Source organism: Tursiops truncatus, chromosome 18 (assembly GCF_011762595.2).
Source record: "Tursiops truncatus isolate mTurTru1 chromosome 18, mTurTru1.mat.Y, whole genome shotgun sequence".
Taxonomy (NCBI): domain Eukaryota; kingdom Metazoa; phylum Chordata; class Mammalia; order Artiodactyla; family Delphinidae; genus Tursiops; species Tursiops truncatus.
In genome coordinates this window covers 7,800,157-7,827,350 of record NC_047051.1, presented here as the reverse complement: position 1 = coordinate 7,827,350, position 27,194 = coordinate 7,800,157, and the positions used below count along the sequence as shown (strand labels likewise).

Genomic DNA, 27,194 nt, shown 5'->3' with positions numbered 1-27,194 from the left:
GTTTAGTGCTTTACATAGCCTTTCAGTCATTACACATATCCTGTGAGGCGGCACACAGGAAGGCTTGGTAATTAGCTCAAGGTCACAGAGCTGGCCAATTCATAAGTACACATAGGCAAGGTTCACGCCCATGAAGCCTAACTCCAGGGGCTCTCACAAGCTGTACTATAAAGCATATCAGTATTGCCCCAGGATTTGAATCTGATCCAAACCTGTCTGGCTCCAAAGACCTAGAACTGTTCCTTCCTCCCTTCTGCACAAGCTTCCTATAAAAATGTGGGAAGCAGACCAAAAAATCTCAACGTTCTATTTCTGTTCGAAAATGCTATGATTCCATGGATTTTAATATAAGGTTTTCATATACCAAAAAAAAAAAAAAAAAAAAAAAAAAAAATGAGGGCGGGGGAGTCAAGAAGTTTTTGTAAAGCAAACCAAAAATAATTATAGCTAACTATATTTTCGAATTTATGAATACAGTCACCTTTAGAGGCTATTTTATTAAATTCTCTCCACCTTAAAGGTGAGTTAACTGAAGCACGTAAGGATTAAGTACCTTTTGTCTAACTGCCGGGTCAAACATACAAGTGATTTTGTATGCAATATAAACCTGGCCTTTTAGCCTTGTCTCTGATTTAACCTCCTAAAGACTGCCATACTCTTAATTTTTCTAACTTCAGGTCGAAATTCCTACGGATTTCATACGTATTCCTACGTCCCTGAGGGAGCGTCAGCAAGGAGCAAACTTAAAAGGACACTGAAGGGTAGAAAAGACCTGACAATACCAGCAGAGTTACCCTCCTTTTTTTTTTCTTTTTATGTTCGTCTCATTACTGAAAAGAATTTAACAGAGATACCTCTTTTCAGGGAAAGAAACAAAAGCTGATTCTGATCAAGCAAGAAGCAAAACTTGTAATTTATGACTCGGGAGTGGCAGGGCAGAACAAGGTCCGTTCAAGTCAGCTGTATCAAAAATAGACAGAAAGTGATACCACAGAGAGCTTTCCAAATTACGCCACACCTAAAATTCGCTTAAAAAACCCAAAACCCACAGAACCCTGACATTTTATTCCACAAGAGAATATCCTGCCGCCGATGAATACAAGAATATTTAACACAAACCCTTATGCTTGTTACTAGAAGTTGAAACGTAAATTCCTTTTTCTAATTCATAATTCACCAGCCGTGGTGTAATCTAGACAATAATAGAAGCGAATACCGAACAAGCAGGCAAACAAAATAACGCTGTGGCTGGAAAACGAGCGAAAAGCGATAAAGGGAAGCTCCCCCTCTCCCGCGAGTCCCCCAAGACAAAGCCGGCTCCCAGCCCGCACTGCGACCGGGACTACACATCCCAGCATGCAAGGCGACACGGTCTCCCAGTCGAACTACGGTTCCCGACACGCTTTCCTGACAGCGGGCCGACCTCTCTGGCGTCCGGGGGGTCTCGGGTCTCTGCAGGAGTGGGGTGTGTCTCCGCCCGCCCAGCTTCTCCTTCGAGTCTAAGGGTCAGATACCATCGCCCACTAGTAAATAACGAAGATTACGATTTTTCGAGTCATTCTTCGTTGCCCGTTTTATTAAGACAGCAAAGAGCCTCAGGCTAGGGCGGGCGGGGCGTAGGCGGGTCAGCTTGGCCAGTTTGAGCCAATAGCGTCGGAAGGGCTGTCCTGTTGCCATGGCAACGGCGGCCGTCCCCAGAGGGACCAGCCACCCATTGGGTGGAATCTTTCGAGAAGGCTCGAGAAGAAGGAAGCGGAAGTGGCACGTGGAGGGGCCGGTGGAGGCGCCGGTGAGTAAATGCCGCAGATTCTGGAAAGTTCCGATCAGTACGATACATAAGGCTGAGACGCTGGGATCTTCTCTTTCGGGTCGGTAGTTAAGCGGCACGCTGGTGAGCGAGCCGGTGAGCGAGCCGGTGAATATCCAGGCAGGCAGCCCGAACTGCGGAACGACTTGCGGAGACCGAGCGCAGCTTTCTCCCGTGGTTACTCCTCTGTGAGCCGCCACTGTCCCCGGGAATCCGGCGGTGCCAGACCGGCAGATCGTCCGTGTGTCCGTCCGCGTGACAGGACCGGACCCCGCGGGAGCCGCGCGCAGCCGGGGCAGGAAGCGGCGGCCGGAGGACACAGACCAACCCGAAGCGGAGGCGGACCGAGAGCCGGCCATGTCGGTGGTGGGGCTGGACGTGGGCTCGCAGAGCTGCTACATCGCGGTGGCCCGGGCCGGGGGCATCGAGACCATCGCCAACGAGTTCAGCGACCGGTGCACCCCGTAAGTGGGAGCTTGCGGGGGCGCTGGGGGGAGGTTCTGGGGCGAGGGCAGCAAGCCGGCGGGGGCTGCGGATCCCGGGGACCCCACGTTTGCGGCTGGCCGCGGAGCGCCGGGGCGAAGGAAGGGCGATGTGGGGAGCGGTGCGCCCTCCGTAGGGTCGGGATGCCGGCGGCCTAGCCGCCGGGTAGGGGAGGGGGCTTGCGGCCGCGAATCGGATAGAAGGGTCTCCGGGATTCGAGGGGCCAAGAGAAGCCCGGGAGTCGAGTCCCCCGGGGTCGTCCCTTCTGGCGGGCTCCCTCCTGGGGGCCGGTCTGCGGGCAAGCCCGAGACTTCGCTCCTTTTTCTTGGCAAGAAGCTTCAGCCAGCTCCTTGCGCGGCCGCCCCCGTTTCCCCACCCGGCTTCTCTGAGCTGGCCGAGCCGCCCCCAGCTCGTCCCCCTCCCTCCGAGCATGTCTTTGCGCACCGCAGAGCTGGGGCTGCCGAGCTTTTTCTTCCGCATTGTGAATCTCGAAATGAGCTGGAAGCTTCCAGAGCTCGTCTGCTGCTTCTTGTGCAGGGAGCGGGCGGATTGTAGTTAGCGACCACAGAATCACTCCTTTGATGATGAATCTACCTTTTCTGGCTCACTCTTGGATCATTTGTGAAAGATGTAAACGTCCTTTTTTCTCGTTTTATGAAAGCCGTTAAAGAGGAATCCTAAATCGTGTTCCAATTTCTTTAATTTTGAACGGCTTAAATGAGAGAAAAGAAAAATTGCACACTTTGGTGCTAGAACTCCTCTAGAGGATGGATGTTGTCACTGAATTAAATGGTATATTCTACAGCAGCATGGGGTGGGCAAAGGGTAACATTTTAATAAGCAACTTTTTTGGAGGGGAGTCTTAATTTCTGAATATGTTGTATGCAAACATGCCTGCATGTACATTGATAAAAACAACTGCTTACTTCTCAGGGAAAATGGTGTAGGTATTTTAGTGCCTTAATCCCAAGATAAAAATCATAGAATGAAACATCGAGCCCAAAGGTGAAATGACTGGGCTTATATCACTATTTGAGTGGAGATGAACATTTATGAAAGTGAAGGGAAGTGAGAAGATAACCAGACATTGACAGTATCAGTAGCGTTGGGAAGACTGCTATTCACAGAGCATGTCGTGCATCAACCTCTTTATAAAGCTACAGTGTTTTAGTTTAGCTGTGTGAAGGGCTCTGATAGGAGTATAGTAAGAAAGAAGATAGTATCTCAGGATTTCATGCTTAGGTGCAGTTTACATCTTTGTTCTCTTTGGTCCAGTAAAAGGAAGAAGAGTTGTTCAAGGGAGAGTAGAGAAAAATTACGTATGTGGCTATAGTGACCACTGTGAAACTAAAGCTGACAGGTGTGTCTCAAAAATGTAAACCAAGGGCAGTACTGGAGTTTCCCTTAATGTTTTTTATATAATAGATGTTTGACTCAACTGCATTGGCTACTATTAATTTCTGTTTAGTATAATTAGTTTGATTCTCTTCTTGGAAAATGAGTAAATTCGTTCCGCAACTGTATGTTTACTCTGAGCTCGGAGTGCTGTTCTGTTTTTGGAAGGTATTTTAAAGCTCTAGCCTTTGCTCCAGCAGTTCTCTGGCTGTTAAGATGCTATTTAGCACCTGCTCAGATAATCTAGGTCTAAGGTGTCTCTGTTATAGCAAGTTTAAATTTGATTCAGCTTGATATTTAATGCCTTCAGTGTGTTCCCATTTTGCTCATATCACACCATTATTCCTACCTGCCCTGTAATCTGAAACCTAATTCACTTTCATCCTTCTGACAAGACTTTATTGCTCTGTGCTACCATTCCATTTCCATTGCTCAGAAGGCTGTTTAACAGTTACAAGTCACTTCATCTCTTCAGAGCTGACTTAAAATGTAACTGATTATTCAGTCCTTTTGCTCAGCATTTATACTTGGTTCTGTCGTGGTACTTGCTCAGCATCATTTTTGCTTGGCTTCCTCAAGTAGAGTCTTCTGTATAGGACCCTCTTTTGTGCGTTTAAACTCCGGAAGCATAGCTTAGGCCCACTTGTTTCCGTTTATCTAAAAACCTTTGATCATAAAGAGTCAGATGATATATCAGGACAGCAATAGCTATGATAGTGACGCTTAGATTTGTATGGAGTTGGTAACTGCGAAGTAGTTACACCATGTTTTGTTAATCGTGGCTAGGACCGAGTTAATAGTACTCTAACTATTCAAAGCATTTTCACAGTTAATGTCCACTTGCTGATAATTGGGGCCTGGAGAATTATGCTGGTGCTTGCAGTACTGGAAAGTGTCCTCTGAGCCTTGAGCAGTCGGGAGTGGGGGCCAGGGTGGGGTGCAGCTGCCACCTAGATTGGATTCTCAGAGTTAAGCAGCTGACGAAAGCTTTGGAGTCCAAAGTTGTGCTGTGCTGTGCCCCCTTCCCCTAGAATGGGTAGGATATTTTTTTCCTTTTTGGGGGTAGGAAATTTATGTTAGAATTTTCCTCTTGTCAGTTAAAAACCTCCACATTTATGCTTTTAACATTTGTAAAACATGGTTTTTTAAAATTTCTTCTAGATCAGTCATATCATTTGGATCAAAAAACAGAACAATTGGAGTTGCAGCCAAAAATCAGGTATGTTCTTTAAGAGGATTCTGATCATTTTTTAAGAGAGAAGTTTTAAAAGTAAAATCTCAGAGACATACAAAAATACGAAATACCTAAGCCTATCTATTTTTGAGTTTTAGAATTGTAACGCAGATACTCCTTATGAGCCCTTAGATACTTTTTTTTTCTTTTCTCTTCCTTTTGTTTTATTGAATAAGACCTTTAACTTTCTAATTTTCCAACCTTAATTTTTAATAACTTTCCTACCTTCTAATGTATCTAATTTTTAAAACTTAAAAACAAGACACATGAAGTTCTTTCATGTGAAGTTTCTCATGATACTCATTTAAGAGTTAAAAGCTTCCTTTCATGGAAGGAACTTCTAAGAAGCTCTGTTTAAAAGTGTTTTCAGGTTACTTAATAATTAAGGTAGTACGAGGAGAACTTGTTGTCTAGGCCTGTGCTGGCCTGTAGAGTCGCTGTTACATGTGGCCCTTGAGCACTTGAAATGTGCCTGATCTGAATTAACATGTGAAGTATAAAATACATGTGCTTTTGCAGGCCTAAAATGAAATAAACTATCTCATCAACTGTTTACATCAAGTGCATGCTGAAATGACAATATTTTAGATGAATTAGGCTAAATAAGTTATTGGAATTAATTTTACATGTTAATGGGACTTGAAAATTTACCTATGTGGCTCCCTTTAGGACTCACATTGTAATTTGAACTTTGGGGATCGGGGAGAAAAATAAATAAATATGAAATATGAAAATCCCTTTTGTGAGAGGTTCTTAAGAAAGGGACTGAAAGCAGACCTGTTACAATATGTAAACGTATCAAAGTAACATACACTGTATGCCTTCAGCTTACACAGTGTTACATGTTGATTTATTTAGTTTAAAAAAAAGTTGAAAAAATTCTCTTAATACAGAAAATGGTATTGCTAAAAAAAGAAAACTAAACCTTGGAGTACTATATTATGGCTAGTTGGAAGAGAGGAACAAAAGAGCAAAAAAACAAAGCAGGGAAGAGAAATGGCCGTGCCCACTCAAAGTAACCTGCTCAAAGGGGAGAGACACTAGTGAAGTAACAACCTCCCCAAATGTGGCCGTTGAGAAGACTGATGTCCCGGAGCTGAGATCCCACTGCATTTTTGTGGTTATGTGAGGAAAATCTGTTGAGGCTTAGCTCTAGCCTGTAGATTACTAGACATATGTCCTCTCGGTTTTATAATCGCAAGGAATTTTAGTACTTAAACATTGTTTGAAATATTCCATATTATTTGAAAACTAGTGTTGCCAAGCTATATTTTTCTTTTTAAAAGAAGTAGATCAGAGAAAGAAGTACACAGTAAACGGTTTTGGTATTTTCAAACTAATAACTTTAGAAGTCTTTGTTTTTCATCTTTTAATTATTTTTGTGTTTTAAATAAGGTCCCCACTGCTGACATCTTTGAGTGAAATATGCTATGAAGTGGGACTTGTATATCCAGAGCCTAATCATCAAAAATATGTGCGTGCAGTTGGAAGCATTACCTCATAGAGAAACTTTTTGAATTATCTTTGCGTTTTCTGCTTCTTGGTATAGATAATTAACATTCCATGCTATTGATAGGAAAAGTAGCAATCAATATATTTTGTGGCACAAAGTACTTACCCTGGCCACTTAGCGACTCAACAAATAGATTACTGTAACAATTAACTCCTTTTTTTAAAAAATGTGACCAGACTATAGTGCTTCTAAGTATCCTTTTTCATTTATTCATTAGGTATAAAACAACTGTAGTGGGAGAAAAGGAATGAAATAAAGTGATACATACAGTTCTTGGGGTTTGTTCAGAGCTCCAGGGATAGTTTCACTATCTGAGTTTTTATCTTGCAGACTTTGAAGCCTGTGTGTATCCCTCTCACTGCCTCCCTCCTGGCATTTCTATAGGAAAAGGAGAAAGAATAAAGTCCATTCATTGATGGAGAAAGTCAGGGCTCTGGGGAAGGTTACTTATATCCCTCTGATTTGAGTTGTACAAGTGACTTTCTTTTTAATTGCTGTAAGTACCAATAGGTGTTGAAATTAGAAAAAAATTTAAATCTCAGTGTTTGTTTTTTTTTTTTCGCAGCAAATCACTCATGCAAACAATACAGTGTCTAATTTCAAGAGGTTTCATGGCCGAGCATTCAATGACCCCTTCATTCAAAAGGAGAAGGAAAACTTAAGTTATGATCTGGTTCCAATGAAAAATGGTGGAGTTGGAATAAAGGTAATACAATCGAGCAATCTTAGATTCCTTACTAGGAAACTGTTTAATTCATCTACAGAGAAAAGTACTTAATTCTTAATAAATATGTAACTCAGTTTCCTTATTTGGACAAGATGGTCTTTTATTTTTTATCTAGTCTCTCTTAAACTATAGGTTTATGTTTAAATCATCCTTGAAAATTATTCAAATGGTATATACTGCTGTAACTTAATTTGTGTTTCTCATAACGTCTTGACAATTATAAAATTTAGAATTCATGGTGTTTAAAGAAATCTAAATTGTGTTGTCATATCAAACAAAAGTCTGTTCCAATACAGCTCATTTGCAGTTGTTTGGAGAGCTACAGTGTAATACAACCAGAAATCTTTTTTTAAACTACAGAGGCATTCCTGTCTTATGATCTACACAAAATAATATTTATCCCAGTGATTCATCTCTTCAGTTAGAGTGGAAATTTACTATCTTCTATAATACTTTGACTAGTACTTTGGATAGGGGAAAAATCTGCCCCAGCTTTTTTTTCTCTTCATCTCTGGGGAAGAATCTTTCTTTTTTTCTTTGCTTTGCTTTCCTTTCCCTTTTTCTCTTCCTTTTACCTTTCCTTTCCTTCTTCTTTTCTAAACAGTTACAACAGTAAAGGTTTTCTGGAAGAGAATGTGTAATCATGTTTGTAAGTTAATATTATTAGCATGTAACTTTTAGCACTACACTATTTAAAGCATTTTCTTTCCTCAATACAGGTAATGTACATGGATGAGGAACATCTGTTTAGTGTGGAACAGATAACAGCCATGCTGTTGACTAAGTTAAAGGAAACTGCTGAAAACAACCTCAAGAAGCCAGTAACAGATTGTGTTATTTCAGTAAGTAGAGTTCGGCAAGGCAACGTGTTTTATTTTAATTTGCCTTTTTCATGTTACTTTTTAGTATTGAATGTGTGAAAGCTGTCCTACTACTAGAGATCAGAATTCTGCTGCATTCTATACCATAGTGTTCAGCAGCATTGCATAGTAGGTTTGGGTGGTGATTTTAGCCAGAAGTTGCAAAGGTTTTTGAGTGGTGTTACATGTCAATATCTCCTGTCAGGCTTTTTGAAAATACAGACTGATTGGTCGAATTGGAGGATATTCTAAAGTTAGTTGATGTATTGAGAGGCAATTGTATACTTACACGAGAGCTTTTCAGAATTTTATCCACACGTGAGAACCAGAGAGTTGGTTCTTGGTGATAAGTAGTTTTAAAATGTAACCTACCAGTAGTGACAAAACCTAGGTTTTTTTTTTTAGCATTGGCAAACCCACTACTTTCAAGGGACAGTTGATAATTAGGTTATTAAAGAGTATTTGTAATGGACAGAAGTCATTTTTTTTTTTTTTTACATTAAGATTTATTAACACTCCCTCGTTTATGTAAGGGATTAGGAAATATGATGTTAATTGATTTATAGGTAAAGATTTGATCTGGGGGAAAGTGTATACATTAAAATAAGATTAGGTGTTCATTATTGAGGTTAGAGAAACAAGGAAAAAGAGAGGCCTTCCTTCTTCTTTTGAAGACATAGTTCTCTGTTTTTCTCTTCTAAGTAGTTAAAGTTAATTAAGAGAGCTACTCTGATCTCTCCCACTATCTCTTTTCTACCTAGCCCATGTCTCAGAACAGCTGTTACGGTGAGCTGGAGATTGCAACCAGGCTATACTGACTGTATAGGACAGGGTGTCACTTCCCCTGCCCCAAGGATCCTTTACATACATTTTATACCTCATCACCTCTCCCACATGAAAGTTTAGTAGTACAGATTTAGTGTATATCTGTTTCTGTACTGTGGTCCTTTAGACAGCCACAAGCCATTGTAACTAGCTAAATATTTTTTTGTCCTTATGTACCAATTTTCACCCTCCACAACGTTATTATTCTCTGTGGCAAATTTGTGCTATGGGGAAAAGTCATCTTTTATTTGGCAGGGTGGCCTGTCCAGACCTGTCAGAAGCCTTTATGGCAGTGCATCCTGGGATATGCAAGAAGAGAGGCAGAAAGGCTGAAATTTCTCTTGCAAGACAGAAGGTGTTCTACTAAAGGAATGTCTGGGTATTGCTTGGAGAAATGCTATTAATCTCTGGTAAAGTTAAAGAATTAAGTTATAAGTCAGTGGTCCTTCCTTCCTCTCCCACCCCCTCTTTAAATAACCTAATATGGAAAACTGAAAGTGTTCTGATTTGAAAGGTGAGCAGAGACCCACCTTCGCTCTTGTCACTCTTTCTGAAGCATTTATAGGTAACTTGGGGAGAAAATGCGAAAGCCACTGTACCAAGTTTTCTCTTAGGTACTTTCCAGTTAAGTGATTATATGAATGTATTGTTAGATGCTCTTCTGGAAGAATGTGCTAGTTAAAGTGCTGCCCTGGAAGGCAATCAGAAGAATTCATCTAGCTAGAACACAACACCGTAAGAAACTTTATCCCTTGAGCTGATTTTGTTCTTCTTCCTCTTAGAAAAATCAACAGACTTTGACAAAAAAGTTTCATTTTTGTAATCTGAACAGGTTTACTGAATTAGAAGGTACCCCAACGATTAATGCTTAAAACCAACGAACAGCAAACTAAAGGGCAGAGGCTAGGATTAGCTGTATTATCTTTAAGTTCCTGTAGTCTTTATAGTTTAATTACATTTAATGTTGACATAGCAGAATAATTTCCAAAAGAAATTTAAGACTTGTTTGGAAATAGTATTTCATCCTCTTAAATTTAAAGCTTTTTGTTAGATTTAAGTAACTGTTAATATGTCTTACGAATACTCCTGGTTAGTTTTTATTTCAGGTTAAAATTTGGTTCTAATAAATTTGATACTTATAATTTTAGGGCAATCTTTTCAAAAGTAGTTGCTGTTTCTGAAAGTTAAAGAACTTATTCTTTTTCTGTTTTGTGACTTGACTAGGCACTTATTTAGCTGGACTATTGTGAATTGATTACAGATGGTTGTGAGGGATTTGTATGTTTTATTTTGTGTGTTCTAGGTAAGTTAGATTCTTTCCCTTCTTGTTTGCAGGTCCCTTCTTTCTTCACAGATGCTGAGAGGCGATCTGTCTTAGATGCTGCACAAATTGTTGGCTTAAACTGCTTGAGACTCATGAATGACATGACAGCTGGTAAGAAGAAAACTGTTTTTGTGTAGCAGTTAATATACTTTCGAAACTAAAGTTAAGACACACCAGTCCTGTTATCAAACACTTTCATGTAGGTGTAGAAACACAGCCTATTAAAAAATGTGTTAGATTTGAAAGCAAAAATTCTAGCCTTTCAGATGCTTGTTTTAATGAGAAGTTGGCACTTTTTCAAATATATGAATCTGTTTTCATTAGGAAATTCTTGTATATAAATTTTTTAATCCTTTAAATTAGTTGTATTGGATTTAGTTTTTTATTTCCTTACATTGTTTTTATAGTTAAGAGACAAGTTTTCCCAAAACCTCATGATTTTGGCTTTTACAACTACCTTGACTATTGATTTAGCTTAAATTTTTTTTTCCCTCATATGCTTTCCGATTGTATGTGGTTAGGAGTTGATCATTCATCTTATATCAGATATTAATTTAAGCTGTGTGATTTGCCAGGCACCTTGGTAGGAATGGATATAGTGGGGAGCAAAACACTCACTTATCTCCTCTTAGACCTTGTATCAGCTTCTTGTGATTACAGATGGACTCAAAGTCAGTTACAATGTAGTGTATTCAGGCAAAGCAAATAAGGCTTTGTTTAGTATGTTTTTAATAGATGTTTTAAGAACTCTTAAAGTATTGATAAAGGTGTGTTCTTAAGTGTACGTATTTAGAAATACAGTGGTTTCAAAATTCAGAAAAAGCTAACACAGACTACTTAAGATAGATCATTTATTTGCCTTGAATCTAATTGGTAGGACCTGCAGTTGCTGTAGTTATATATTAAATTCTTAATTTTTTTGGATAAGCAGTCTCCTAGCAGGTTGTGGTTAAAATGTAAGTATTGTGTAATGAGTCTGATATTGTTTGTGTGTGGTTACACGTGGTTTACATGCCATTGTTTTTGCATTACGTATGTCCTCTCTGTCACATCTCTCCATATATTTAAAAGTGATAGAACATTGTTCTAAAATCAGAAAGGGACAAAGTATGAAGTCAGATATAAAAGAAATATGTTCACTTTTAATTAATGGAAGTACAGTCAGGTTTCCTGCATGTGTGATTACATTGGTAACAATGAAATTCCTAAGAAAATGTGAACCAAAGAATCGAAACATACTAATTTTTTTTTAGTTGCTTTGAATTATGGAATTTATAAGCAGGATCTCCCAGGCCTGGATGAGAAACCTCGAGTAGTGGTTTTTGTTGATATGGGACATTCAGCTTTTCAAGTGTCTGCCTGTGCCTTTAACAAGGGAAAATTGAAGGTAAAGTCATAAATCAGAACTAAGTGACCCAAATATTACATGTGTGACAGTTGTCATTACTTTAGGCTCTTCGAGGTAATGAAAAGTTTGGGGTAAAGATATTAACCAAGAGTTGTTCCTAAGGTTGATCCTCCATAAAGATGATGTAATCGTTTCAGCTTCTTGCTCAGGAAAGAAAAGCTTTTTAAGGTTATCTTCCATGTAATCATTAAAATTAAAGACATCTTAGAGACTTAACATTTCGTTTGGATTTTGTAGTTACGCGTCTCCTTACTGACTTGGATTTCATGTTGTAGTTTAAATAGAAATTTTGAGCCTAGGAGTCTTTGGTTGTTTGAATAGCAATATTTAAGACTCTAGTTGCAAATATGATTGAAATAACCAGATTATTTGTTGTTTTAACTAAATTAGGTACTGGGAACAGCTTTTGATCCTTTCTTAGGAGGAAAAAACTTTGATGCAAAGTTAGTGGAACATTTTTGTGCAGAATTTAAAACTAAGTACAAGTTGGACGCAAAATCCAAAATTCGAGCACTCCTTCGTCTGTATCAGGAGTGTGAAAAATTGAAAAAGCTGATGAGCTCTAACAGCACGGACCTACCACTGAATATCGAGTGCTTTATGAATGACAAAGATGTTTCGGGAAAGATGAACAGGTGTGTCTTGAATTCTGACAGATTAAAGAAGGAACTTCTTGCTGCAACTGTAGTCCACGTGTCAGTTCTAGCTGTGGTGTTGTGAGTCCTGGCCCACATTTCAGGATTGTACCGTACCTGCTGGAAAGACTGTCAACGTCATTAGAACTAGGGTTGCTTCTGCAAAGAGGGTTTTAGGAAGATCTGTGTTCAGTGCCCTCGTAGTGAAGTCTTTTGGCTCATTTTCACTTTTTAGTATTTCTGGGCCAGTAATTCAATAATGGTTTCACAGAATATTTTGCAGAAATATTTTGAAGAGAATGGAAATATTCAAAGTAATGAAAACGGGATCATCTAAAACATTAAGGAATAAAATGGAAATCTTAATATAAAAGTGATTTCTTCTAGTAATACCTGTCGAATTGATTTTCTCCTCATGCCCTTTCTGCATCTGTTTTGTATATTTTTTGAAAAAGAAAAGTTACAAATTACAGTATGGTTGAACTTGGCCCATGTGGAATTCAGGGTGTCTGAGGGGAAAAAAAAAATGTTGGGTTGATAAGACTTATTTTTTAAAAAATAGGACAGGATATTGGCCTTAAGATAAGTTTTCTAAAGATTTCTAAAGTTTTCCTCTTAATTGCCAAGGGCACAGTTTGAAGAACTCTGTGCTGAGCTCCTGCAAAGGATAGAAGTTCCCCTTTATTCATTGCTGGAACAAACTCAGCTCAAAGTAGAAGATGTGAGTGCTGTGGAGGTAGTTGGAGGCACTACACGAATCCCAGCCGTGAAAGAAAAAATTGCCAAATTCTTTGGAAAAGATACGAGCACGACGCTCAACGCAGATGAAGCAGTGGCCAGAGGGTGTGCACTACAGGTATTGCCTTCTCAGCCCTTCTCCCTCTGGGGGCTCATTCCTTGAACCGTTTCTGCTTTACTTCATCGAGGTGGTGTCACAGAGAAAGCAGAGCCCCGTGCCCAGTTAGACACCACAAGGGGGTTACTTACATTTCCACAAATCGTGAGGCCGTGGGGACACAGGATCTGCTTCAAGTATTGGAAGGTTTGGGAAGTTTAAGATTCAAAGAACTACAGAGCTAGTGTTTCTCAAGCTGGGGATTAGGGACAGGCATGATTCTGCGGGGATCATAGAAAACACGGCTGTAGAGCGCAGAGTAGCCGTGTGGTGGTGACGGTTGTTAAAGAGCACCAAGGAGGGCAGGGGAACGGCAGTCTGGTGCAGGGAGGAATTGATTTGGGGAAAGTTTGCAGGGTTAAGAGTATTAGCTAACAGGTGGTTTGATGAAATAGCTGTTCCCCCTCCAAACTGATTGTAGCTTATCAAATAAGGAGGCAGCTCAGAGGCATGAAGTTTGGGCAAAGTAAAAGCACAAAATCTAGAAGTTACTGATACAAAAAAATTAGTATTGGTTTATAGGTAGGATATTAGAGTCAAATCTGAGTAGTTTTAACTAAAGTTTTAAGTTAATTTGTTTAAATTTGATCTAGTTAGCACAGTTTTTTTTTTAATACAAAGCAGTAGATTCTTTACAGAAAAGTATTTAGACTGACTACTGTGTAAAACTTTTAAAAAAGAACGTGTAGATGCTGACTATTGCCTGTAATCCGTTGCATCATCAAGATTCCTCATGTTTTGTGGGGGTTTTGTCTTTGCTTCCTCCTTGACAGTGGCGTGCGCCTCCTTCACTGACTCTTAATCACCCAGGACTTCGGAAGCTTATAGTTTCTGTAGAAGTAGAGCTTCTTTTGGCTTCTCTTCTGAAGAATCCTGTGCTATTGACAGAGTCAGAGATTTACTGACTTTTAGTTTAGTCATCTGTTCAGTCATTTTTATGTGACAAGTCGAAATCCACCGGTTGGTCTGTTGGGTGTTGTCTACCCTAAATTTGAATTGACCATCGCTTCCTTCATTCCTAAAATTACTTGAAAATAGGCACATTTTGGTTTTACCCTTTTTCAGTCTTAGACATTTGAAAGGCAATGCGGACAGAGCTGTTTGGATGTATATACACATTCAAAAGTGATACAGCTTGTAATTAAAATTGCTGTCAGCAGGGCATTTCTGGAAAGACCAGTGCTTTTTCCTCAGCCCCTGTGAAACTTACTAATTAACAGTTGCTAGCCTAAGATTCATTGTACTGCTTATCTTTATATCTAGTGATTGCCGTAGTATTTAGGAGATAAATCACTTATGCTTAAGACACGTACACTGTAAGCAATTTCGAATTTGAATTTAAACCTACCCGTTCTATTTGAATTGATTTTTTTTCTTTTTTAATATTTATTTATTTGATTGCGCTGGGTGTTAGTTGCAGCAGGCGGGCTCCTTAGTTGTGCCTTGCCAGCTCCTTAGTTGTGGCAGGCGGGCTTGAATTGATTTTTATATTAAAAGCTGAGTGAAATTTTTCATGTGCTCATGATAATTTTTTTCTTTTTCTTTTTTTTTTTTTGAAGTGTGCAATCCTTTCCCCAGCATTTAAAGTTAGAGAATTTTCCGTCACTGATGCAGTTCCTTTTCCAATATCTCTGGTCTGGAGTCACGATTCAGAAGATGCCGAAGGGTATGTAGGAGAAAATTACTTTATTTTAATATAAAGAAAAATTAGCAAATGAATTTCATGGTAGAGTGTTTGATTAACTGGGATCTTTCAACAACAGACTTACCAAAATATTTCTCTCATTCTGAGTTATAAATGGTGAGATGGGATTGATACAGCTCTTAGAATGTGTTTATTCTGTTTGCATAGCACAGTGAGCTTGAACACTTGAGCTGAATGCCTTTGTTTCCTCTTAGCGTCCATGAAGTGTTCAGTAGAAACCATGCTGCTCCTTTCTCCAAAGTGCTCACCTTCTTGAGAAGTGGGCCTTTTGAGCTGGAAGCTTTCTACTCTGATCCTCAAGGAGTTCCATATCCAGAAGCAAAAATAGGTAAGCAATTCATTGTAATTACTCTTTTGAAGACTTGACTTAGTCAGTGTGCAAACTTAAACATTTTTTCTGTTCTTAGCAATGTTGAGTGGGACGATGCCATGTGAAGACATTTTCATTTTGGAATAATGGTGATGGGGAAAATCTCTTTGTTTTCTTGGTGAATAAACTGGCCTATAGAGATGCAATGACTTGCTGGTGCTCTGCTGGTGCTTCCAAGTGTATATATATATAAGAGCACTTGAGTATTTTTCCTTTTCTGATACAGTCTATACTTTATCACCTACTTTTTTTTTTTTTTAAAGAAGATATTGGGGGTAGGAGTTTATTAATTAATTTATTTATTTTTGGCTGTGTTGGGTCTTCGTTTCTGTGCGAGGGCTTTCTCTAGTTGTGGCAAGCGGGGGCCACTCTTCTTCGCAGTGCGCGGGCCTCTCACTATGGCGGCCTCTCCCGCTGCGGAGCACAGGCTCCAGACGCGCAGGCTCAGTAGTTGTGGCCCACGGGCCTAGTTGCTCCGCGGCATGTGGGATCCTCCCAGACCAGGGCTCGAACCCGTGTCCCCTGCATCAGCAGGCAGGTTCTCAACCACTGCGCCACCAGGGAAGCCTTATCACCTACTTTTAATATTAACCTTTTCTCTGGGTGAAATGTTACTTGCAGAATATTGCTTAAAACCTGGCTTGGAAACCATTGAAGCTACTTCTCAAATGTACCTTTGTACTGTAATCTTTTTTTAAAAAAAAAAATACATCTTTATTGCTACATTTTTCCTGGGGAGGTTTGACACTAGCCATCTATTTTGACCCATAGTTAACTCTGAAAATGTGGGAGAGCTACAGGCATCTTCTTCAATGGGCGTGTCTCTTTCCCAGGCTACTGGTAAAATTTGCCGATATTGCTAGATCGCTTCAGGGCTCACCTTTGCCCCACACCATTTCATAATGAAATTGTTTGAAGGAGTCTAACCTGGCCAGTTGTGTTTTCTTTCTTAGTACTTAAAACTAAAAGTGTTCTGACACAGGGGAGTTTTTATTTTTTAAAACAGCTTTTATGAATTTATTTATAGATAATTTAAGAAAATCATTGAATATAGACTAAAATTTTGACAGGCTGCATTCTAGTCCCCATTGTGCAGAGGATAAAATCTAAGCTCTTTAGCATGGCATCACAGTTTTCATTTTATCGCCAAAACCAAGAAGCTTGCACAGACTTAGAGAGCCGTCTTACCTCTCTCTCCTGTGAGCCTTCTTGGATGCCCTTTAGTAAATGCTGTTTCTTTAACTGGATCTTTTGGTAATTATTTCCTGAACCTCGTGATTTGATAATTAATGAAGGTCTATTCCAGTATATTTCACCGACCTACTAAATAAATCTAACTTTCTGTGTGTTTGTGTAGACAGCACTTAATCACAAGGCTATTAAATCCCATATAGTGCTCTGCACATAACAGGTTCAAACTACTTAATTTTGTTTACTGGTTTCTGTAGTAACAGTACTACTATTGGTGGAGGTGATAACTAACACTTAGCCCTTGGTTCCATAGTTATAAGTGCTTCAGTGTAAAACACTTGTCAACTCAGACCACAAAAGCACAGATAAAGTAACTTACAGCAGGTCACACGGCCAGGATTCAAGCCCAGAGAGTCTGGGTCAGAGTCAGCACTCTGAACTCCTACTCAGGAATGCTCTGGAACTGCTCTATAATGCATGATAATTTCAGGCTTTGATACAGGTTTTAGCTCACCTCTCCTATTTGAAACATAGGAAAATGTTTGGATCATTCAGTCAGAAAAACAGTATTCCCGGGAAAGGCCCTACAGAATCAGAATGCAGGAAGCGCTCGATATCATCTGCCTTACACTTGAGATTTCCATGTCGAGGTTGTGCTCACCTGGAGAAATAGGGTAGGAGGCAGCGGGGACAGCTTGTCATCAGCCTTCACACAGTGTCTGTGTCGGAGTGTTCAACAGAAAGTCACAAGAGTGCCCTTGCCTTTGAAGGTTTTATGACATATTAAAACTAATCCCAAGTATGATAAGTTAGACTGTGTACATCTGAGTCTATTTTAAGAGGTTATGTTTATAGTATACATTAAAGGGCTTAAATGTAACTCAGTAGAGAAAACGGGGAGATTTTGGAATAGCAATATATAGCCTTTGCTTGATAGAGTTAGATTCAGTTCTGAAGTTGTCAATTTCTTTTTGGTCTAGGCCGCTTCATAGTTCAGAATGTTTCGGCACAGAAGGATGGAGAAAAATCTAGAGTGAAAGTCAAAGTGCGAGTCAATACGCACGGCATTTTCACCATATCTACAGCGTCTATGGTGGAGAAAGTCCCAGCTGAGGAGAACGAAGTGTCTTCTGTCGAAGCAGACATGGAGTGTCAGAATCAGAGGCCATCAGAAAACCCAGACGCCGAGGTAAGTTTGTGGGTAAGCCTTTGAGTTTGAATATATAGTTGACTTAATTCTAAGCCCTAAGAGATGGGTAGGGAAGGGTTAAAATATATTTTTCTTAATTGTGACTAAAATTTTGGTTAATTGGACAGTAATATACAGCGTGGAGTTCGTGAACTGTGACTAAATTCTGTATAGCTTTATTTGAACTGGTATGTGATAATTTAGAGTGGGTAAAGGTTCTTTGAATTGTTCTTTTAAAGACACAGGCCATTTGAGAAATCAAATGCCGATTGATGATTAAGAAAAAAAAGACTAAATACAAGAGCTATTTAGTGAAATACATAGCAAATATTAATGCTGTGGTTTTTGGGGTTTTTTGGTTTTATTTTTTGATCGTATGGCAAAATTTGGCTTTGGCGTTTTAGAACCTATTGCTTTTATTTACACGGTTTGCTGTGTTAGGGAGGGAGGAGGCGAAGTGTCCGCCTGGAGTACAGAAGTTGTTACCGTCCACGATGTTAATGTAGATAGACCGCGGCAGCATGAGTGCTGGTTTTACATGGTCTACAGAAGAATTCTAGGAAACTCTCAAATAGATGAGCCGTTATAGTTCATTTCTGGGTAATAATCAGAAATAGTTTAAATGAAGAGGTGTAGGCAGTTACAGTGTTTCAGTTCAGATGTGAAGAAGGTATTATAACTATGATCGTTCCTAGAACATTTAAGGAACATTAGCATTTGAGCCTTCATTTTGTTCTCATCAAGAAGAACTTCAGTGTAATGAATTAAATGACCAGGGCCACATACTTTCTCATTAGGCTACAGACACCATTATTCTAATGCCTGTTGTCTCCAGTCTCTTAGTACCTTTTGGATATACATACACCAGGAGTGCCTTGCTTCTGGATATCTCAGTGTCTGCCTTAGGATCTTGAAACTCTGAAACAAAAATAGGAGAGACTTCAGGTGGGCAGCAAGTAGTTAAATTCGAATGTTTCAGGCTTCTCCCAAAGGTGGGAAAAGATCATAGCAAGCACTGGTTTACTGGGGATTGAGGTGTCTATTAACATGTAGTATTTGTTCTTTATGCTGGGAGTTTTTGAGGTGTAAATAGCTGGATCACGAAAAGAAAGTGGGGACAGAGAGGGTCTTGCGTCTCTCTAAACTGAGGTGATGAACCCCCCGATAACTGATCGTCGGCTGTTTTATGTAATTGTTCAGTTCACTGAAATGGAGATGTGTCGAGATGTGTGATGGCCGCTGTGCAATTAGGTTTTTGGGAGCTTGTTTCTGGGAGAGAGGCCTAGAGGAAATCTGCTTCCTATGCTTTTGAGAGTTAATGTCTGTACAAGGCTAGATGGAAGCTTCTTGAACGAGAGTTCTTGATTGTCATCACATCAATCAAAACGCTTACTACTTGTTTAACTACATTAACTGTTATCATTCAAAGAATTTCTTACAGGTTTACAGTATCTAAGAGGTTTTCAAATACTTTGTGTTTGTATGCTTTTATCAGTATCTTCCCCCCCACCACCTATTAAGATTTCAGAAATTGAGTGTACTGTGTTTGGTGCCCGATAACCTTTTAAATTTATACAAGTACACCTGCTTTCTACATCCTTTGTGCCTGGGCTTTCATTTCAGAAAAATATCCAGCAAGACAACAATGAAGCTGGAACACAGCCCCAGGTACAAACTGGTGGTCGTCAAACCTCACAGTCTCCCCCTTCACCTGAACTTCCCTCAGAAGAAAACAAAACCCCAGATGCTGACAAAGTGAGTGACTCTTCCAGTTCATTCCGTTAGACAGTGTTGCAACATGTGATCATTAATGATATCATTCAATCTGCGGTTTCAAGAGCAAGCACCAGGTTATCGTATTCCATGTAGGGTTTTTTTCCTGATAATTTTCTATATTTTCCAACTAAAACCAGTTAGAGGTACTCCACCTCAGCTGAGGGAATTGAGTATCCTGCTTTTTAGACCTGAAAGCTTCCCTTCGATAACTGCCGCTCCAAGCAACAGGAGGCGAATGCATACCTTTTGTTGTCTTCTCTAGTGCTAGAGTATCTGCAGTTGCGAGCACCTGAAACAGATACGTCCTGGTGCTGTGTGATTAGTTTCCATTTGATTCATCCAATGATAAAGACGCGGGCTATAGTAGTCTAGTAAATTTTTTTTCTCCTCTCAAATTACCTGTCAAATTTATATAAATTAATTATGATGATCTGGTAATAAGTTTCCATTGTTATCCCAGATCGGCACTTTTTGCAGAACTTTGTTCTTTGTGCAGGTGGGATGTAAATCATTAACTTTCATTAGTAGTTTGGTTTTCTCTCATTCTGAGGACAGAATTCTTTACCCTCACATGAATTACAGAATTGTCCCTTGGGGTCCAAATGCACGTTGCACTTGGTAAAAGGCTCTGGTTTTTAATCTCCCATGCCCTGATTGATCCCTTGGGGGCCCTGATATGAGCTGCAGGTCCTGGTTCTGATTTCTGGAAACCTCCTTTTTCTCCTGTTAAAGAGGCATGTGATGATGGTGTAGCAGCATTGCTTTCTTTGCAGTGATTGGCTCCTTAATTTCAGCATCCCTCCCCTTCACCGCTTAGCGTTGAGCATTAACTGACTTAGGCCAGTGGTCTTAGTACCTGTCTAGAGCACGACACTGGGTAGCGTCTTACGTTCTTAGTTGTCAGTGGGACCACTAGTGTCAAACCCTTTGGAACATTACCACAGACCCCCTTGGAGGATTCCTCGTCTGTGCCACGTCGAATGCCGTTTTGTGATACGTTGGTTTTGTCAGTAGTTGGTTTAATTTTGTTTGGCTAGATAGTCTTATCCTGACTTAACCTGCATATATGTGACTGTCATCCATTTGATTCCCAAATATCTGTTGCACTCCTGTGTTTTGCCAGGTGTAGGTGTCATTTTTCTTTCTGTGTTTTATGCCCCCAGAGCATGCACAAAATATCGGGGGGTTCTCGTGCACTAGAGGGAAGAAGAAGACATGGACATTGCAGGCTGACTGACCAGATCATTGCTAGGGATGCAGCTCACAGCACTTCACAGACATGTGATCTCTAAGGAACGCTGAAACAGAAGTCTGGGGAACATGCGGTCTCGTCCCGTCTCTGTCTTTATAATTTTAGCCAAGCCATTGAACCTCTTTCAAGTCCCAGTTTCTTATATAAAGAGCCTAGAATTTTAACATCCTTCATAACTCCCCGAAATTCCCCAGTGTCGGTGCTTGTTGTGCCTCGTGGGCTTGTCCCTGTTTTACCATCTCAGCCAATCAGGGTACACGTTACATAACCCTTGGTTATCTTCTAATCTGTCCTACAGCTGAGTTTCCTAAATTGCGTTCTTTGTCATTTGTGCTTATAGGAACCTGCAGAAATGAAAATACTATGAAAGGCTTGGAAAATTCAAGGCCGTAGGAGATACTTCTTTAGCCCTGTATTTACATATTTTGGAAAAACTGACAATAAACTTAGCATTTGCTACATCATTCCATTTGCTTCCATTTTAAGACTTTAAAATCTTTTGACCTTGCAGAGTTGCTAATGAGAAGTGGTATGACTCAAAGCCAGATAGTAGAAATAAGGAGATGTGTATATATAGACATATACGTGTGCATACGTGATTTCCAAATTCAGGAAATTTTAAAAGGCACTCATCAGTGTAGTGATAATTGTAATTAAAGCACATTTAATGCTGGGATATAGGGCCTTAAATATATATATTACAGGAATAGAGTTGATCCTAACATGCTTAGTAGTTGGTCAAAATCCATCTGGTGTTAACATTAGATTGTAGGCTATAATTTAAAGATGTGGTAATTTAATAATAATATGTTTGCCTTTTTGGAGTCGCAAACATTGCTTAAAGGGATTAGAAAGCAAGGACTGATGAAGAAAAGCTTTAGCAGGAGAGTTTAAATTTAAATTTAATAGGAAATGAAAAATATCCTGGTGAATTCTTTTAGGGAAGTGTGGCATGTTTAAGTGTAACTGCAGCCCTGATTTAAAATGCATGGGTGGAAAATTAGATGATCTCTTATACATTCTTCCAATTTTATGATTTTAGGAATTTTAATTTTTCCTGAGTCCTCAGTAAATATGATAGGGAGATTTTTGTTATTCAAGGACTGTTTAAGAATTTCTCCTTTTTTTTTTTTTTTTTTACCCCTCTTCCCAAGGCTAATGAAAAGAAAGTTGACCAGCCTCCAGAAGCTAAAAAACCCAAAATAAAGGTAGTGAATGTTGAGCTGCCAGTTGAAGCCAACTTGGTCTGGCAGTTAGGGAAGGACCTTCTTAACATGTACATAGAAACAGAGGTAAGTGCTTCATTTACGTATTTTTATTTTGGAATGTGTTTAGTTTGGCCCTTTTACGCATATTTCTAGTAGATAAATGGCTATAATTCTTTCTCATATCTCATAAGTCTATACAATTTTTAGGGATAGGATGAAGCCAAAACTAATGGTTTTTTCAGTTAAATTGTTTTTAGCAAGTTTTGTTTATATTTTTGTAACCTTATTAAAGAAATCTATACCATAGATCATTCTGCTTGGTATAAAATTGATTGCCCAAGTTTTTATGAAGAAATCGGGTGCTAATATCTTCTAGCCCAGAGAGCGATACAATTGGTATCTCAGGCCACACCGAATATTTCTGTTAAAATACATTATGCTTCTTTGTAGTCTACAGATATGAAATAATTGAGGTTCATTTTTCTTTTACCGAGATGGGAACATTGTATTTAGAAATTTAATAATTCTATTCCGTTTATATTTGGTAAATAAATAGACTCTAAGTACATGTATTTATCCTTGATTTTAAAATGTGGTGGCAGAATTGTGTGGCTGTTACACATTGGTCAGTATTAATCCCAGTAGGAGACAACCAAGCAACTACATAAAAGAAAACAAAATTGTATAAAAGCAATAGATTGGTTTTTTCCTTAGTATTAAATCTGAAATGTGAAAGCTATGTAATTTATTATAAAATGTTTAAAAAAAAACTCATTCTGTGTATTTAGAAAATGAAGAACTTTGTAGGAATTGTTGGAAGAATTTTATAAGGTATAAATTAGAACTGTTAAGACTGATTTTTTTTTTTGGATATAATCCTTGATTTTGTTAACTCCAGAATCTAAATAGTTAAAATATAGTTACAGGTAGCAGAAGACTAGAATTAACCTCTTCTGTTTTCCTGACAGGGTAAGATGATAATGCAGGATAAATTGGAGAAAGAGAGAAATGATGCTAAAAACGCAGTGGAGGAATATGTGTACGAGTTCAGGGACAAGCTGTGTGGACCATATGAAAAATTTATATGTGAGCAGGTATGTTTAGGGCTCTGTTTTTATTCAGATAATCTCATTATGAAGTGTTTAATATCAAATTTGACGTTTAAACCTCTACTAGATTATGTAACTTGAGCTCTTTGAAAACAAAACAGCTTGAAATAGAAGTTGTATAAACAGAGTCATGGAGGGAGAGGCTCACTAGTGATGTGCCATTTTATTCTAGTTTATCCACTGAGTTGAGTTTTTACCATCAAAGAAAGAACCGCTCGGCACTTTTATTCATAGTCTGTGACATCACAGTTACTGTGGCCTAGAAACATAAATAAGAGAAAATCCTTGCTTTCAAAGGCCTCAGACTTTTTTTTTATGACTCTGGTGCCTTGGTTGCTCTCTGTCATTGCTTTATCCCATAAGACTTGTTCATCCAGTCATTCCAGAGTTTATCAGGCACCAGTATTCCCCTTAGGCTTTTGTCAGCTCCCAGGAGCAGTATGGCTCTAAGCAGATCCCTGAAGCTCATTTGTGAAAGATGGGCCTTGGAGAAAAACTGGCCAGTTAGAAATCTCGAGTGGCTTTGGAGTTAATTCTGGACTTAGGAGAATGTAAACTGGGAGTCTGTTTAGTCCTACGATCCTGAGGCTACTTTGTACTGTATTTCTTTCTCAGCTCTGAAGCTGGATTTCTTATGGTTGGGATTCTGAGGTAGAGATGACCCAAACCAGCTAGACCTCCTAAAGCCAGAGTATAACTGCATACTTTATGTGAGTTTGTTAGGAATGGCTTTCGTGTGTGTTCAGTGATTGAATTGTCAACTTGTTTAGTTTTCCTTTCAGTATTTGGTAGTTGTGGAAGTGAGTAGAAAGTTACTAATTGAGACCTAATTGTTTTGGAGAGTAGGAAGATGATTCTTTTTTTTTTTTTTACTTTTCGGCTGCACTGCGAGGCACGTGGGATCTTAGTTCCCCGACCAGGGATGGAACCCACGCCCCCTGCAGTGGAGGCGCGGAGTCCTAACCGCTGGACCACCAGGAAAGTCCCTATGATTCTATAACCGCATTTCAGTGTACAAATTGTCCAAAATCGGACTACTGAAATACAGTGTTATAAGTCAATAAGAGCATTTTACCACAAATTTTCAAATATCCCTGTGTAAAAGAGAGAATGGCCTAAGAATAACTGTCAGTCCCTCTTGTAAAATATTGTATGGCGCTAATAATGCAGTGTTTAACGCTCCCTGATACTTTTCAGTGAAGAGAATCCAGCTACTCAGTGCCTTCCTAGAAATGAAATGAGCTACTTGATGTGTAACACTTCTGAGGACGACTATTTTGACTATTTTAAAGTAAGATTGCCACTGATACTGATTCTTGTGTTCCGTATGTAGGATCATCAAAATTTTCTGAGGCTGCTCACAGAGACTGAGAACTGGCTCTATGAAGAAGGAGAGGACCAGGCTAAGCAGACGTATGTCGACAAGTTGGAGGAATTAATGGTAGGCCCTTCTCTCCCCCTAGAAAGCAGTACTTGGGTTTCAGATTATAGACTTCTAAAATACAATTATGACAAATACTAATTTATTACATTCGGGTTTAGAAAATTGGCACTCCAATTAAAGTCCGGTTTCAAGAAGCTGAAGAACGGCCCAAAATATTTGAAGAACTAGGACAGAGGCTGCAGCACTACGCCAAGATAGCAGCTGACTTCAGGAGCAACGTAAGTCTCTGTAAAGCGCGAGGACGCCACCCTCGATTTACAAGCTCGTGTTTAAGTTGAGGAACCTTCATTGTGAACAGATGTTCGTTCCTAAGTGAGAAATTGGGTTTTGGTGTGTGAGACCAGAGGTACACGTGAACTTCATGGAAAATCGGGTCAAGTTAGATGTTACTGTTAAATACACTTAATTCTACAGAATGACCAAGTTTTTCCATTTAGGATGAGAAATATAACCATATTGATGAGTCTGAAATGAAAAAGGTGGAGAAGTCTGTTAATGAAGTGATGGAGTGGATGAATAACATCATGAACGCTCAGGCTAAAAAGAGTCTCGATCAGGATCCCGTCGTGCGTGCTCAGGAAATTAGAGCGAAAATAAAGGTGCGTGGCATTGTCTGGTGTGTACTGCTGGGTTTTCTTAGGGCTTCTGGTTGCAATCCTTTGAACCTTGAACGTAGCCGTTTTTGCTTAAATCTTTTTACCTCATCCCAGGACCAGATTTCTGAGTTTGTTATTGACATTACAAAATGTGGAATACCTTGTAAGTTCTGTTAAACTTCTGTTTCTTCATTTGTTCATTTAGTTCAACAAATACATTTGTTGAGCCCCTACCATGTGCCAGTTACTGTTCTAGGAGTTTAACTGTCAGTGTACAAAGAATGGAAGTCACCTGCCGGTGTGAGGAGGACTTGACAATAAACAAGCGTGGAAGGATATCAGACTGTGTTAAGTGCCGAGGGGAAAACAGTCAAAAGGGATTAGGAAACTCGGGGCGGTGGAGAGGGACCCAGGTCAGTATTCATCAGGGCAGGCCTTGCTGAGCGCATGAGGCTTGAAGGAAGTTGGGAAGAAAACCAAGGAACTGCTTTCTGCCTGGAAGAATATTCAAACACAGTGAAGGTTAACATGAGCCTTTGAGGTCATGGGCTATAAGCTTGAATTCCAGCTCTTTGCTCACTACTTTTTCTGTTCCTGAGGTTAAGTTACTTAACCTCTCCTCCGTAGGTGGGGATGATAATTCCTACCTTTTAATAACTGCTGTGAGATTAAATGGGTTAATAATATGTGAGTAGTTAGTAAGTCCCTGACATACCATAGAAGAATATTCACATCTCTTTTGATCAGGCTTCAAGCTATAGTTTGGGCAAATGCGTTGAGCAAATGGAGTTATTTGAGAGGTGGTTAAAAATACTGGTCCGGGTATGTAGGAAAGTAATTGAAAATGAACTGGAGTTAGTCTGATTATTAGTTTTGTTTGCCTTTCTTAGGAGTTGAATAACACGTGTGAACCTGTTGTAACACAACCCAAACCAAAAATTGAATCACCCAAACTGGAAAGAACTCCAAACGGCCCGAGTACTGATAAAAAGGAAGAGGACTTAGAAGGCAAAAACAATTTCAGTGCTGAACCTCCACATCAGAATGGAGAATGTTACCCTAACGAGAAGAGTTCCATCAATATGGACTTGGACTAGGTGACATTAAACTGACTTAGTGCTTCAATTAATAAAATATTTTTGCCATGGTATGTGATTCTACATGACATACTGAGACTATTTATATTTTCTTTTTTAAAGATGTTTAGAAATTTTGTGTATTATATGGAAAAAGAAAAAGCTTAAGTCTGTAGTCTTTATGATCCTAAAAGGGAAAATTGCCTTGGTAACTTCAGATTCCTGTGGAATTGTGAATTCATACTAAGCTTCTGTGCAGTATTACCATTTGCATCACTGAGGATGAAACTGACTTTTGTCTTTGGAGAAAATAAAGTGTATTCAAGAGGGCTGTGGTTAAACTCTTCAAGCATTGCTCCGCCAAGGTAGTTTTCTTGCATTTTGCTCTCCGTTTCAGCATGCGTGTGGGTGTGGGTGTTTATAAACAAGACTAAGTCTGACTTCATAAGGGCTTTCTAAAATTAATTCTGTCCAATAGAATATCACTTTTTGCTTTGATATTATTAAAAATCCAGTGACTAAAAGCAAAAGCTAGTGAAATGTGTTAGCAGCATGCAGAACAAAACCTTTACAATTTCTCTCTCCTTACCCAGTGCAGTGTCATGTGAAGGTGTAACGTGGAGGAAACGTTGATTCTGTTTGTAACTGATATTGTGAAGCCTCTTAAGAGCTTTAAAATAAAGTTCATCTTATGGTGTCATTTCTAAACAGTTTTGTCACTGATTTAAAAATGGGATTGGAGCAGCATGGTGTAAACTGTGAGAATCCAACTTTCCTTCTTTGCTGTTTCTTATATATGCTATCACTGTTCTAAATGAGAATGACTTTCTCCTGATAGAAAAGTAGCATATGTTGATTACAGTGCACTTTTTTAAAACTACAGAGTTAAGTGTAACTTATCTACCACCCAGAAAAAAACAACTCTTCCAGCCTTTCTCTCCTGACGGTGGTGTGTGTCAGCACGGGGGGGTGGGGTGTGTGTGGGGTGTGTGTGTGTGTGTGTGTGTGTGTGTGTGTGTTAGTGTAGTGTAGGCTGTTTTTTAAAGCTCTGTGTATCAGGGATATCAGTAAATATCAGGTTTTATAACTTCACTGCTGTACTCAGTCCCATTATAAAGACATACCTGTTAATACATAAAAACACTTCGGCCAGTCCCCATGTTGGTGGGCTT

General features: G+C 39.3%; 1 protein-coding gene across 2 annotated transcripts; it reads left to right on the top strand.

Annotated features, from left to right (window-relative positions):
• Positions 1–1,797: 1,797 nt before the first annotated feature.
• Positions 1,798–26,730, top strand: HSPH1 (heat shock protein family H (Hsp110) member 1). Of its 2 annotated transcripts, XM_004321050.4 has the most exons (18): positions 1,801–2,271; positions 4,847–4,904; positions 6,998–7,138; positions 7,879–8,001; positions 10,180–10,279; positions 11,422–11,555; positions 11,967–12,211; positions 12,839–13,067; positions 14,666–14,772; positions 15,006–15,139; positions 17,353–17,561; positions 19,185–19,316; positions 21,744–21,881; positions 22,766–22,891; positions 24,240–24,347; positions 24,449–24,568; positions 24,788–24,949; positions 25,837–26,730. In XM_004321050.4, exons 1-18 carry the CDS (start codon positions 2,165–2,167, stop codon positions 26,041–26,043), a joined length of 2,580 nt encoding a protein of 859 aa, XP_004321098.2. In that variant the 5' UTR covers positions 1,801–2,164; the 3' UTR covers positions 26,044–26,730. The 2 variants fall into 2 exon arrangements, with proteins under 2 accessions (XP_033699784.1, XP_004321098.2); XM_033843893.2 differs by lacking the exon at positions 19,185–19,316 and having other exon boundaries at positions 1,798–2,271.
• The last annotated feature ends 464 nt before the right edge of the window (positions 26,731–27,194 follow it).